The sequence below is a fragment of the Lontra canadensis genome, unplaced genomic scaffold, assembly GCF_010015895.1.
Source record: "Lontra canadensis isolate GAN:19392208 unplaced genomic scaffold, GSC_riverotter_1.0 scaffold2, whole genome shotgun sequence".
NCBI lineage: Eukaryota > Metazoa > Chordata > Mammalia > Carnivora > Mustelidae > Lontra > Lontra canadensis.
This window is the reverse complement of record NW_022630996.1, coordinates 7,989,965-8,005,494: the sequence shown is the minus strand read 5'-3', so window position 1 is coordinate 8,005,494 and position 15,530 is coordinate 7,989,965. Positions and strand designations below refer to the sequence as shown.

General features: G+C 41.6%; 1 protein-coding gene across 1 annotated transcript in view; it reads right to left on the bottom strand.

Moving 5' to 3' along the window:
• Window positions 1–6,736: 6,736 nt before the first annotated feature.
• Window positions 6,737–15,530, bottom strand: part of KIAA1549 (KIAA1549 ortholog) — a 129,927-nt gene continuing 121,133 nt past the window's right edge. The window contains exons 20-21 of the mRNA XM_032866486.1: window positions 9,756–9,901; window positions 6,737–7,761 (exon numbers count right to left, since the gene is read on the bottom strand). Of these exons, the coding sequence (XP_032722377.1) occupies window positions 7,507–7,761; window positions 9,756–9,901 (401 nt within the window). The 3' untranslated portion in view covers window positions 6,737–7,506. The remainder of the gene's footprint in view (window positions 7,762–9,755; window positions 9,902–15,530) is intronic.

Genomic DNA, 15,530 nt, shown 5'->3' with positions numbered 1-15,530 from the left:
AAGCAGGCATGGTGCACAATACTGTTGGGAAAAAAGACCAACATTCACTGTTACCAAAATGCAGCAACTCCATTTCTGCTTTTAAGTCTCTCTCTCTCTCTCTCTCTCTCTCTCTCTTTCTTTCACTCTTTGTATTGTTTGCTTTAGAACAATCTCAGAATTTTAAAATGCTGGATGAAGGAAACCAACCACTGTTATCATCACATCACAGAATCAAAACTTAAGTACTTACACTAATGCAGATTTCAAGACACTGGTACAAGCATCCAAGACCCAGACATTCTAGAACAAGTTTACGGTAAGTTTTCCAGCTATGTTGTTTTACGCTTCTGTAATACTATCCTTTGGCATGAGTACAACAAAAAATAGTTTAACTACACAAATGTGGGTTACCTGGACTTGTGGTTGTAATTTTTCGAGTCCTTAACCCTGGAGAAATCAAGCATACACCAGTCTCCTTATTCCTCATAGGGGTATAGCAAGGAATGTTCAGGAAATCTTTAAAGGAAAGAAGTTACTAAACAAACAGTGCATGGTCCAACAACAACAAAACCATTTCATTAATTTGATTATCTAATTCAGACACTGGACCAAAGGCTCTCTCTTTGTATTGCTACTATTTCGCGTTTTCTTTTTACAGTAAGTGGCACTTGGCAGGTGCAAAGTGTAAGGGGAGACAGAGGGAAAAGAAATGCCAATCATGGTTTAAATTCATATTCATGTCAACTCCGTGCTCAGACTCTGGGCGTGGGACCAGCCTGATCTTTCTTTCACAACTTAGCTACTTCCAGTAACTCCTTGTTCTTCTATGGTTTTGAACCTATTTACGTGCAGAACATATAAAATCTCTTAGGGGAACCAGTTGCGGCACTTAGTCTCCATTGTATTTTGCTTGTTCTTTTTTTTTTTAATCTAAAGCTATGTTTATTAAAACATGAGGATATATTAATTAAAACTGCCAGCTATGTTGAAAATACTAGAGTGCATTTGTTTTAAAATTCCCTTATTTTTCCTTCAAGGATTAATATTTGGTTTTGTCATTTAAAACATACTTTCCTTAAGGTCTCTTTCTTTTTTCCAATTTTTAGGTCCAAACTCTCCTTTGGTTGATCCTATGACTACTCCTACATGGAGGTTTATTTTCTGCCAAGACTTGGCTGTTGTTAACTGTGGTTCCAACTTCTAACAGGAACCAGCTGCTCTGAGAAGCATGGCAGGGGCTGGGTGGTGGCTGCCCCCAGCAGGCTCACATGAGCCTCTCTGCACAGGGTCCAGCGGCTTCCTCTGTACCAGATTTGTAAATTGTTAAACCATTTTAGATGTAGATAAAAACTGTAAAAGTAGAGTGTTTCTGCATGTCCCCTGAGAGAAGTCTTAGTAATCACAGTAAAGTTAGCAAAACCAACAAATTAACCTTTGTACAATACTGCTAACTACCCTATGAACTTGATTTGGGTTTCATTACTTTTTCCTCTAATGTCATTTGTTATTGTTCTTGTTGTTCCCAGATCCTATCCATGTTTCCACATTTCATGCCGTTGTGCTGTTGCCCCGCATTTTGCTCCTTTTGCTTTTCTCAGTTTCAAGGCATTATTGTCTTGGGTTTCATAAACAACTCCAGGTTTACCCTATGCCCCTCCAGGATTGTGCAGACTTTGATCTTCTCCTTTATCATTCTAGATTGTAGAGACCTAATCCTTTAATTCCAAAATGAATCTGCTCTTAGTGGAAGCATCAATCTGATTAGCGGGAAGCAGAAAAGCAAAACATAGTGGGCAGAAGCGGGTGGTACCAGCCAAGGGAGGAATGAACAGTTCTGCAATTTGCACGAGCAGACTAGATTTATTTCAACTTAACTCCTTAGAAAATGAAGGTCCTAGGTGTTCTTATCAGGGACACAACCATTAGAGGAAGAGATCATTTCCTTCTACGATCACACTCTACAAATGAGAAAATCGCATTACAAAGGAAATAAACAGAAAAGATCATTTGACACCAATTATAGCATTTATTGACATTTCCATTTAAAATGCTAGGAAAGCAGTATAAATTGTAAACATGGAAACCAAACACTTGCATAAATTATTTCAAAAACTCTACAGCACATTAGAAAACAGGGCGGCTAATCGAAGGGTAGAAACATAACCGACAAATAGAAAGGAAGGTTCAATTACTAAATCATATACCCACGCTGAAATTTAAGTGCCCATTTGAGACCAGCAAACCATGATTGTCAAGTTCAAGTTGCAGTATCGATGCCACAGGTGGCCTCAATTTACTCTGCATATTTTCGTACATAATCACTCACAGTCCAGGAATGAGTGCAGGAAGTCTGAAGAACATGGACCTTGACAAAGTAGGAGGAGACAGGTGGGTAGCCCAGAGTAGCTCTGCTGAGCCAGGGTAATGAACCCAATCTCCACGCTCCCTCAAGGATTCTCTGGAGGAGGGCCAAGCTCAGTGTTTACCCCCCTTTCTGAAATGAGCCCTCTGGTGTTTAGAGCGAGTGCATTCATCAGTGGAGTCTCCTTCTTTTTCCACATGAACAAAAGGAACAATACAGGGAGTCTGGCTTAAACTTGGTCCTGTACTATTCCTAACTTGCACACTTAGGAAATCAAGTCATGAATGCCTAAACCGGGGGCATGAGACCCTTCATGATGCTCCAAGATGTCCAGAAATGTTTCGGTGGAACCAGGGACCGAGCAACTCAAATGACTCCAATTTCTATCTCTGTCCCTTCTACCATTCACTCTTTCTTGAAATGTGAAGTGGCCCCAGAGAAGAAAAACTTGGAAGAAGAAGGAAAAGCAAGGATCCTGTAGAACTACCCTGTGGGAAACTACTTTGGACTAGACCACCTCAGATTAAGACATCCATTCCTTCTCTCACTTGCTCGCTGGTTCCTAACTTTGCTTCGTATTTCCAAGGCATTTAATATTCTTTTCCTAAATTTCAATGCTGCTGCATGTTCTTAAGATAAGTTCTTAAATGTACTGTTAACACACATGAGCATGGAATTAGGATCGTACCGTGAGGTTTCAGTTTTCAAGTCTTTTTAATACTAGGGAGGGGAGTCCTAAACACTCAAAGTCACTTCCAAGAATATCAAAAGAAACCTAAAATATACACACTCCTTATTCATTAGGTAGTAAGTGTGAGCCTATTACATTTTATGAGTATGTTACAGCAGCTGCTCTTAGAGACCCCTCTCACCTGTTTTAAGAATATTCATTCATGTGTTGGATTAAATGTAAAAATGAAGTCCAGGTTACCATTCCATAAAAATGTGTTTTGTGACCAAATGGTCAGTGTGCATGTCCAGAAGTGGACTCCTTCACGCTCCCGTCAGGGACAAATGTGGATAAGCAGGCTCTGGAGACTGGCTTTGGAGGTAGAAATGGAATGGCTAAAGCTCACCTTGAGCTGAAGTCGGTATGGCCGTTAAGACTGGAGGCCCCCTTCTCGCCTGCCCAGAACCTTAACCAGCTTTCCTTTCAACCAGCAAATGCATTCATGTCTAAGAATCTAATATGAAAGGGAAAGAGAAGTGTATTTAATGATTAACGTGTGAATTACTGCAAATGCAAATCGGTGTCCCAGTGACTGGTTTGGCCACTGGAGCACTAAGAAGGGCAATGCAGTAAACACTGACCCAGTACACAATTAAATGGGAGGCTCATAAAACACAGAATTACCTGTTTTGGCCCAAAGCCTTCAGGTACACCGTCACCTATGCTTTGCATCACAGGCCTCAGGCCCTGAAAAATCTGGCTGGCAAAACCTGCTTCGTCTGGTGCTCAAAAGCCATGTCCTACCAAAGTCAAAACATATTCTGAAATCAAATAAAATTTGGAGAAAATTGTGTAGACAGCTACAAAGAAGTGGAATATATTTAGTTATAACCTAATATGCTCCACAAAGCACTTAATGTGTTTGAATGGCTGACCACTGAGAGCTGCCCTAAGCAGTAAACCTCAGTGGAATTCTTACAATATTTTCATACTTTACAATTGGTCCTTCAGTTCTTGGTACCCTTCTCTTCCCTCCTCCAGACTGGATCTCTTGCTGTGCAGACCTTCTTCACAGACCCAGCCACTGTCTCAGTGTATTCTTGCCAACACATTCTCACAGTCCCATTTCCTCCTCTTGTTTAATTAGAACTCCCTATATGGTGCAGTTAGGGATCCTGTCTCCATATTACAGCAGATCAAGTTCATTTTCAAGGACAGCTTCCTCCAATTTCTCCATCCTTCGCCACACCCATTCCCAGCTCTTCCCTTGCCATCTCACCAGATCCCCCACCTTCATTAAAGTAGCTTTTGAAGTGGGCTTCTCCCCAGGATCCCATGGTTTCCAAATGTGCAACATCCCTTCTCCTGAGTACCCAATGCACTTGCGTATTTTCAGTGAATCTTACTGATGTTCACACCACATGATGTATCTGTAGCTTCCATCTTTTATACCCAGCTATGCTATCTGATTTAGATTCTAAGCTCTAAAAGACAAGAATAATGTTGACATTTTGGGTGCTAGAAACGGCAAAACTTCAGGTGCAAAAAGATGTTTGATAAATGATGTTTTAAAGTTAAGGATGAAGGAAGTGAATTTCAAGCAAATAGAGAAAGAGGAAGAGGAGTCACATGGCGCCCTTAGTTTTGCTTTGGTTACTTCCATGTGAAATCATTCACTGGTAGATAACAGCATGTCGGGCTGTCCAATACCAGTTCAATCATACAGATAACATTTTACATTTCACCAAGCTTTGTGCACCCTCCTCGAGGGTTGTTTGCATACAAGATCGTATCTGAATCTTGAAACAATCGATTCTGGGAGGTGGACAGAAGAGGTCTGTCCTCATCTGGCTGATGGGGAGAAAGAGGCTCGGGAAGGTACCTGACATAGCAAGTTGGTGACTAAGTAGACTCTGAAAATGATCTCCAACCCTCTCTGAAATTCTGACTCAACCTAATGGCTTGCATGATTACCACCAGAACTTTTTTTTTTTTTTTTACTATTATTTTTTTTTTAATCAGAGAGAGTGAGCACAAGCAGGGGAAGTGGCAGGCAGACTGGGAGAAGCAGGCTCCCTGTTGAGCAAGGAGCCCAATGTGGGATTCAATTCCAGGACCTTAGGATCATGACCTGAGCCGAAGGCAGCCACTTAACCAGCTGAGCCACCCAAGCGTCCCACCACCAGACTTAAACTAGGAAAAGAGAATAGACACAAAATTTGACTTTTCATTTTAGAGTACTTCAGTTAATGGAACTTCAAAGCCACACAAGATCAACATGAGAACCTTTCTTTTCAGTAGATCATGTTAACCGAGTGTCCAAAGACCCACCTGGGTGTGGTGCTCCCAACAACAGTCAGTCTGTCCTGAGTTTGGTGACAGGAAGCTGCTGTAGGTGTTCAGAGGAAACAGGTGCACAGTGTGCTTTACAATCAAAACAAGAGTGCTGGTGATCCCATGAGCCTGCCCACACCACACCACACCACACAACACCGGTTATCCTATGTTATCTTTGGTCATGACATTAGTTGAAAAGTCTATCAATTCTAAGCATAACAATACAGGTGGAATCCTTTTATACTAATCTGAAAGGCATCAAAATCACTACTGCAGCCCTCTGGAAAACAGACACCCATTTCTGGGATGTACAGAGGAGGTAACCATTCTTAGTACACTGTGTGCAAAGAGGACACTGAGCAGAATGGGAGGAGAGGGCCTACGTTTACTCCATTTGCTGTCACACGACCTGAATTTACTGTAAGGTGTCCATAATAAAATTCTGCTTGGCTATCTCAAATTCCTAACATATTCAGGAAGGCTGGTATTTCCCGAATACTGGCATAGAGGAAGAAAAGGCTACATTTAACTTCCCAGAAGAAATATTCCCTGTATCATCAGACTGTCTGACCGGCTTCATTAAGGAAGCGCTAAAACATGATTGTGGCTCCCAATGATTACACTTCGGAAACCTATTTTAGCTGTTTCAGGGTTCTTAAAATCTGTTACAGATTTTGATTCATCAGAGCTCCAAATCTCTGTTTATCTGTCGTTCATCAAAAGTATTAGCGAATCTAATAAAGGATTCCTAGTGGAAATCTGTTATTGTTTTCCTCTGCGCTTCTCTCAGGTATCAGAAAAAAGAATGGCCCTTGTTATTATACTCCTTACTCTAGCTTGAGAAGTAGGGAAATGTTTACTTCAGGAGTGAATCTCAAGACAGATGGTACCCTCTGTCAGGCCCCAAGAACATAAGATGGTTTTAACAGTCACTTAGTGGTCATGCACAATAAAATCAGAAACCAGGAGCAACTCTTGCCTTTTCCTTGTGGTCCTCAAAGCTCTTCTTTACATTTCTTGATTTGTTACTGAGAGGCTGGATTGAACTCTGTTCCATTTCCAGGTCTTGAACACAGAGAATGTGATTACTAGAAATGTACTTGTGAATAACAATTTGTTGGCCCCGGTAGTTTTGGTAAATAATTTTTTTCTCATTCAAACAATTTGTGAGCAACTCATCAGCCAAGTGCAAGGATTGGTTATGACCTCCTGAAAGCCTCCTTCTGTAGGTCTGACCTTAATGACGGCATGCACCGAAATGGGATGTTGTTGGTACTTGCATGCGCCCAATTAATAAACAGCAAATACAATTAAGAATGTAAATCTAAACTTCAATATGTATTTTGAATAACCAACTAAATATTAAGCTTTCCCCCAGGCCCCCCCTAGCCCGTTTGGGAGGTTGGTTGTTTTTTTTCTTTCTAGAACAAAATGAAATCTTCAGCGTGTTCTTCCACTGCAAAAACCAAAGTTGCATTTCACAGACATAAAGGTGGAGGGGCCCTCGGAGCTGTAGCACCAGAAGAAGAAGGAAAAATGCAGATGATGGCTTCTTTTGGAATCATCAGGCTCTACAATCTATCATTTGGTTTCTCACTAGTAGCTTTTTTAATTCCCAAACAGTCTTAGTATTTTTGTTGTTAACATGACTATTAAAATAAGTTCCTATGGAGAAAAAGAGGGAAATCAAGCTGTTAATAAAATGTCTTCAAATCTCTTTTCTCAGAAAACAAACCAGCAAGTTCATCATACAAACCAGTCTGAATCACACCTTCCCAAGGAAATGCTCGATTCTGTTCATCCCTATACCATCTACACATTTCCACCTTTTACCTTTAAAAAGGAGATGAATTTAGTGATTATTTTTTTCGTTAGCTTAGGTTTGTGGTTCGCCTTCAAGAAATGCTGCTGGCTTTTGGCCAAAAGTATGTACATGTCGACTACAACCCAAGTGGTCAAAAAATTGCCCACTTATTAAAAGCATCGTGAGCCGTCCCGTGACTTATGGCATCTTCTAACTTTGCCACTTGCTCCCTCGCACGGGCACCTAGCCCAGGAGAGGCGCGTTCTCTCACCAACACCCATTTCATTGATTTCCGTTTAGTCTTGCTTCCACGGGAAGCGGATACTTGGCAAATTTGCAAGGCGATGCCGATCAGCTGTGGAAGTTCTGCACGGCGGTCTGTTTCTGGGAAAGCCGGAGCAGCTCCTCGCGGATCGCTTTGATGAGTGAAGCTGAAGAGTGGCCGGGCTGGAGGTCTTCCGTGGAGCTGGTGGTGTAAGTCAGCCCCGCGCCCTGCAGCCCCCTGTGCGGGAGGTTCCCGGGAGGAGCGGAGGGCTCCCTGCCTGAAGTCCTTGGCACCTGGAACAGCGGTGAGTTAGAGTACTCCTGATGTCCAAGCACGTGCGTCTGAAAAAACACGGCAAACGTCACTGGGCTTCCCAGGGAAGCGCAGGAGGGAAAATCCCATTCAAACTGGTGGTGGGCGTGCCCCCGGGACTTGAACTCCTCCTGCCCACCTCCCACGGAACGGGGCCCTCCCAGAAGGCCCCTGGGATGGAATATAGAAACTGTAGAAGAACTGCTGGAGGGAGAGCAGTACAAAAAAAACAAGCCCTGAACTTAACAGGTACCTATTAAATACTGGCTTAAAGGTAGACAGAAAGAATGATGAGGTTGGCCAAGTCTCGGTGCCCCTGTGTGTGCAAGGGAGGGGCCCACTGGGATAACAGGAAGGGACCTGGAGAGCTGGGGTGTCCTGTGGAGGTGAAGGGTCAGATGAGAGTATCTGAGAGTTGGAAGAGACGAGCAAGTACTTGCAGAAAGATCGACAAGAACTGCTTTGCTCTGGCACTCGAGCCCTGAGAGGGTGTGCATGTGACACACACAGGGACCACAGCACATTGGGGAATGTCACAAAATCATTTTCTATTTTATTTGTGTATCTACTGACTCTTCTACACAGCCTTTTCTTTAAAAAGTTATCTGCACTAGGACAACAGTTTTGCTTATATTTGCATAATATAAAGTAATTGGGCATTCATTGGACTAGAATTATTGTACTTTTCAGTGATTTTTTCATATTTTTTCAGTGAAAAATCTCTCTTTAGATATATACATGAGTACTAAATCTGTGGTTTCACTGATGTTAAAAAGTAAGTCTCCTGGTAAACATGGCATTCAAGCCCTCACGTTTCCAAATAGTGATAAAGTGTCAGTGTCAAGTAAACACTGGGTTTGTTAGGAAAATCCAAAATACCTTATGAAAATAAGTTAGGCACAATGAAGGCAGAAAAAGGTCAGCAATGTAAAGCAGACACCTGAAATTCAAAGTATAACAATGTATCTATTAGAGTAAAATTATATTCTCAAATTAATTTTCTTTCACTGAGTAGTAGAAGCCTCCGGTCAGGAAAATAATTTAGTGCATTTGCTGGAAAGACATGTAAATGCATGTAAAATTCTTGAGAAAAACAAAGGAGAGCATCTGTGCCTGTATTGATCCCATCCCTATAAAGGAGTGATCAAAGGGATGAGAAGCCTCTAAGAGAAACTGTGCCTTGGGACCCCCAAATTGTGAGCTTATGGCTGAAGCAACTCCGTGGGGGGGGGGGGGGGTCATAACGGAAATGATATGGATAAGCCCACAACAAACCATAAATGGGGAGCAAGTAGGTATGTAAGATCATGCAAATTTACCCAATAACGCCAAAGATCAAGTTCAGATTTTAGTCACCTACAGGTTCAAATTCACTACTTGAAAGTCAAAATCAGAGTCAGAAAGTACAACTGTGGTTGCCTGCAGCCGGGGTTGGGAGGGGGGAGGGCAAAAGCACTTAGTGTTTAATGAGCAAAGAATTTCCACTTTATAAGATGAAAAATACTATGGAGATAGATGGTGGAGATAGTAGCGTGACATCGTGGATGTACTTAAAACCACTGAACTGTATACTTCAAAGTGTCTAAGATGGCAAATTTTATATTATGTGTGTTTTACCACATTATATAAAAATTAGAAAAAAAAATTTTTTTAACTGATAAAACAAAATTAGAAAAATTTTAAAGGTAGCTGTTACTTATAGGTCTCTGTCCAGATTTTCTGTAATGAGTATCACTTTTACTATCTTTTTAAAAGGTTATTTTCAAAAATTCACTACTTTAAGCCTGAAATCTGCCTCAGGTAAAATTATATGCTTTCTCTAAGTTCAGTGTAATTAGCCACCCTGGGTGGGTGGGAATTTACTACTTAAAAACTGCAAGCAAAAATACACTCACAGAGAAAAGGGAGAGAGGTTAAAACTTTTTTTTATGTAGGTTTTAAAAAGGGATCCTCAAAGCAGAAGCAGCTAAATTTAATGATTATGTCTGAGTTTTCAGTGATGACCCAAACACAAGATACTCACAGCCTCTCTTCGGCCAGCTTCATCCTCCCCATATGAAGGCCAGCCGGGTCCCCCATACTGGCCACCTCTGCTGGGTGGGATTTCCACTGGCTGGGCTCCAATTCTGCTTGCAATTCCCACCTGTGTCAGGTGCTGAATCTGGGAGCCTGAAGGAACACAGTGGGACAGGCTGGTCACCACTTGTTGGGAAGTGAGGCTGCCTGGCAAGACACTCCAGTTTTTTGTTTGTTTGTTTTTTGTTTTGGTTTTGGCTTTAGATTTATTTATTTGAGAAAGAGAGGAGGGGCAGAAGAAAAGGGAGAGAGAGAGAAAATCTCCAGCAGACTCCCCGCTGAGCAGGGAGCCCAACACATGGGCTCAATCTCACGACATGAAATCATGACCTGAGCTGAAACCAAGAGTCGGACACTTGTGCTCAAGACACTTCAGTTCTGACCACAGCTCTTCCTTAGGGACAAGGGATACAAGCAGTATTCAAACATGGCACCAATTCTATCTCCAGAGAACAACATTTCCTACGGAAAACAGACCGTGAGCTTCTTGGTTCATGGGCTCTTATTTCCATTGAATACAGTGATGTTCTTATTTTCCTGGCTAGACATCAAAGGACAGGGTATAATGGCTATAATAGAGGGCCCTTCTGTTCATTTTTATAAAGGTTACAAATAAGGATGATCTTACTTAGAAAAAATGAGTGAAATGTTTTGGAGTCATAAAGAAGATGTAACCTAGTTCCTTCTTGCTCGTGGCTTTGAGACTCACAAGGAGAGAAAATACAATATGCATTTTTTTTTTTTTCTTAAAAGGCAGGGTGCCTATCTCTTTCCTCTCAGAATGTTTAAGTACATTTATTTTCACTATACTCATATTTTTCCCATAACTTGGCTATGTCATAATTAAAAATTTAAGACCCCCTCCCCCCAGCTTCCCCAGTGAGGTATACTGATGGCTAAAGCCAGGAGTCTCTCTAGAGCACATGCTCCCCACGTAGACATGCTGTAGTCTCAAGTAGCTATGAAGGCTGGGCTATAAATGACATATTTTCTCCTCCATCAACTTCTGGTATATGGATATATCCCTATTTCATAGATTAAGGGAGGAAAAAAGTAATCTTTAAGCACTGTGAAATAAAATACTTGTATCCAAAAGCTTCTCAGATCATAAAATACATCTGTGCTGTGTGGACCGGTCCTACAAGGTTCAGAGATTTCACAGAGGTAGGGGAGGTGGGCCTCTCCACCTTCCAGTTCTCTCCTACTCGACCTATCAAATTAACAGCCTCCATTAACCAAATACATTAAAGAAAAAAAAAAAAAAGGAATACCACAATTTTATTTGGATATCTAATAACTAAAGGTCAGAAAAAATCTGCCCGGCTCCTATCAGAGCAATGTACCCTGCAGAAACTCTTGCCAGTTACTGAAGTTTTATATAGTTATTAAAATTATTAGGACCATCAGTACTGTTTGCCCAACACACATTCAGCAAATCCTGCAAAGAACAAAAATGCAGCACACTGTTCTCCAGTGTTTACCAAGGTGCAGACAAGTATGTAGACAGAAAAGCATACCTTTGTGTTAAAACTACAGTGGTAGTTGAAATCCTAATTGAGACACAGTTCTGTATCTTGTTTTGTTAACTTAAGGTTACAGCACAGGCTTTCCCCACGATGCAAGTAGGGCATCACACGCAGGAAACCTGGGTTTGCACTCCAGCCCTGCCACTGTGATCTTGGGCAGCTGGCTACCACTCCCACTGAGCCTTGATGCCTCAATTCTCAAATGGGGATTAAAAATTCACCTCATGATGTTATTTCAAGAACTGAAAGAGATAAAATAGGTCAAGTACCATAAAAGTAAGAGGCAACTGGGAAATCTTAAAACCCTCTTTTTTTTTATTCTTTCTGAGCTCTTCATTTTAAAGAGCTGCACAACTGGGGACTTCTTGGGAAGATGGTGAAGTAGAACCTTAAGCTCACCTCATCCCACAGATACACCTAGAGAACACCCACATCAGGGTAAATAACCCGGAAAATGACCCGAAGACTGGCAGAACAGACTCTCCACAGCTAAACACAGAGAAGGAGCCACATCAGAAAGGGTAGGTAGGGCAGAGATGCGGTCGGGAACCAAACCAACCCTCCAGACTGTCCTCAGGAGGAGGGTCACTGCAAGCACAGAGAAGGGAGAGGAGAAGACTCCAGCTCAGGCACCCCAGGCACAGCAGGCCTGCACTGGGAATATAATCCCCATATCATTTGGCTTCGAAAACCAGAGGGTCTTAACTTCAAGAATTCTTAAAATCAGTGGGGGTTAAGACCTAGAACTTTAAAAATGAATAGGCTCAACTCTGGAAGCCAGAGAGTGAGAGGAAACTGAGTCCCGACCCTTAAAGAGACAGCGCAAAAACAGCCCCACTTTGATACAGCATAGAGGCAGCAGTTTGTAAAACGCCTGGGGTATAGAGATGCCACTTCCCTGCCCACCACTCCCAGCCTACATATAGGTGACACCTGCAGGAACCAGCACAGCACAAATACTCTCCACTAGCTCCCTAACAGTGCCCTCTGTCCCCACACACTTCTGTGGACCCACCCCCTCCTACCTGTCCTTAGCACCTCTCCAAAGAAGCTCCAGGTTCCTCCCCAGGCAGAACTGAGAAGCTCTGCTAACACTGGGCACACTGTTCCTGTATCCTCCTGCAGACACACTCCCTCCAACCCACCTTGGCAGGAATCCATACAAAGAAGTGTCATAGCATGGCAGTAAGCAAGCAGCCCTGACAGGGATCAGCACCACTCAGAAAGGGATTCCTGCTCTGGAGTGAGAGGAAGATAACCACACGCACAGCAGTCCAACTGGGATCCCAGCACTGGGCTGGGGGCAGGCATCTGTTGTGACTGCAAGCCCCGCTAACCAAGAAAAGCTTCTAAGGGGACAACACAGGGAAAGTGCCCTGCAGTTCAGTGCTACTGTATCTCTGGCAAACACCTGGTCTGACCCAAAACAAGCCCAGTGGTCCCAGATGGCCCATTAACAACAAGGGTCCAAATCTTGCCCACAATAGGCAATGAGAGCCATCACCAACAACTGCACTGAAGGCAAAAGTGGCACAGCCACAACGTAGGGGGCTCTCTCACGCAGGGGGTGCTTAGGAGATACCACTTAAGCACCAGATTCTGGTGAACAGAGGACACCGCAGGGCACCACAGCACCTCTTCTTCATAAGACCACTACTTTCAAGAGCAGAAGATATAGCTGACTTTCCTAACACACAGAAACAGACACAGAGGATTAGACAAAATGAAGAGACAGAGGACTATGTCCCAAATGCAAGTGAGGACAAAATCACAGCAAGAAAGCTAAATGAAAGAGAGATAAGTAATATGCCAGATAAAGAATTTTTTTTAAAGATTTTATTTATTTATTTGACAGAGAGACAGAGACAGTGAGAGAGGGAACACAAGCAAGGGGAGTAGGAGAGAGAGAAGCAGGCTTCCCACTGAGCAGGGAGCCTGACACAGGACTTGATCCCAGGACTCTGGGATCATGACCTGAGCCAAAGCCAGATGCCTAACAACTGAGCCACCTAGGCACCCCGCCAGATAAAGAATTTAAAGTAATAATCATAAAGATACTCACTGGACTTGAGAAGTGAGTGGAGGATCTCAGTGAGACCCTCAACAAAGAGACAGAAAACATAAAGAATGAATCAGAGATGAAGAACTCAGTCACTGAAACTTCTGGAGGACAGAGTAATGGGAAACAATCAAGTTGAACAGGGGAGAGAAAAAAAGAATCATAAAAAATGAGTCTAGATTAAGGGAACTCAGGAACACCATCAAGTACAATATTTGCATTATAAGGATCCCAGAAGAAGAGAGAGAAAAGGGGGCAGAAAATATATTTGAAGAAATAGCTGAAAACTTCCCAAATCTGGGGAAGGAAAAAGAAATTCAGATCTTAGAAGCACAGAGAGCTTTCAATAAAACCAACCAAAGGAGGTCCACAACAAAACACACAGTAATTAAAATGGCAAGAAAATTGTGATAAACAGAGAGTTTCAAAAAGAGCAAGAGAAAAGAAAACAGTTACATACAAGGGAAGCCCCATATAGCTATCAGTGGAAACTTTGCAGACCAAAAGGGAGTGACATGACATATTCAAAGTGCTGAAAGGAAAAAAAAAAAAAAAAAAGCCTGCAACCACGAATACTCTATCAAGGCTATGATTCACAATACAAAGAGAGATAAAGAGTCTCCCAGACAAACAAAAGTTAAAGGAATTCATCACCACTAAACTAGCCCTACAAGAAATGTTAAAGGGGACTTGTTGTAGAAATGAGACCATAGCAAAAATAAGAACAGTAGGAAGCACAAAAACAGTACAAATTAAGTATATCTATAAAAATCAGTCAAGGGATTCACAAAATAAAAGGATGCGAAGTATGACACCATTTACCTAAAACATGGAAGGGTGAAGAGTAAAAATGTAGTGCTTTTAGAATGGGTTCAAACTTAAATGACCATCAAGTTAAAATAGACTGCAATATGCATAAGATGTTATATATAAACCTAATGGTAACCACAAGAAAAAATCAGTAATGGATCTGAAAAAAATGAAGAGAAGGGAATTGAAGTATATCCCTAAATTAAGCCAGGCCACCAAGAGATAAGAGAGCAAGAGAAGGGAATAGAGAAGAACTACAAAACAACCATAAAACAAGTGATAAAATGACAGTAAGTACATACTTACCAATAATTATTTTGAATGTAAATGGACTAAATGCAACATTCAAAAGACATGGGGGGGGGGACAGAATGGATTAAAAAAAACAAAAATATGCTGCCTACAAAAGACCCATTTCAGACCTAAGACCCATACAGATTGAAAGTATAGAAATGAAAAAATATATATCATGCAAATGGAAGTGAAAAGAAAGCTGGGATAGGAATATTTATATCAGACAAAAACTGTAACAAAAGACAAAGAAGAACACTACATAATCATAGAGGAAACAATCCAAAATAAAGATATAACAATTGTAAATATTTATGCAACCAATATAAGAGCACCCATGGGGCACCTGGGTGGCTCAGTGGGTTAAGCCTCTGGCTTCAGCTCAGGTCATGATCCCAGGGTCCTGGGATTGAGCCCCCAAATTGGGCTGTCTGCTCAGCAGGAAGCCTGTTTCCCCCCACCTCTCTGTCTACTTGTGATCTCTTTCTCTGTCAAATAAAAATAAAATGTTAAAAAAAAATAAAATAAGAGCACCCAAATACAGAAAACAGCTATTAACAAATATACACAAATTATCGATAGCAATCCAATAAAACTGTAGGGAACTAAAACATCCCACTTACATCAATGGATAGATCATCCAAACAGAACATCAACAAGGACACAGTAGCTTTGAATGACACATTGGACCCTGGGATCTAACAGATTCAGAACATTCCATCCTAAAACAGAATACACATTCTTTTCAAATGCACATGGAACATTCTGCAGAACAGATCATATGTTAGACCACAAAACAAGTCTCAACAAATTCAGAAAGACTGAAGTCATACCATGCATCTTTTATGCATGCTATGAAAGTCAACCACAAGAAAAAAATATGGAAAGATCACAAATGCATGGAAGTTAAATAAAATGCTGCTAAACAATGGATGGGTTGACCAAGAAATCAAAGAGGAAATCAAAAAACACATGGAGACAAATGAAACAAACAAACAAACAAACACACAATGGCCCAAAATCTTTGGAAAGCAGT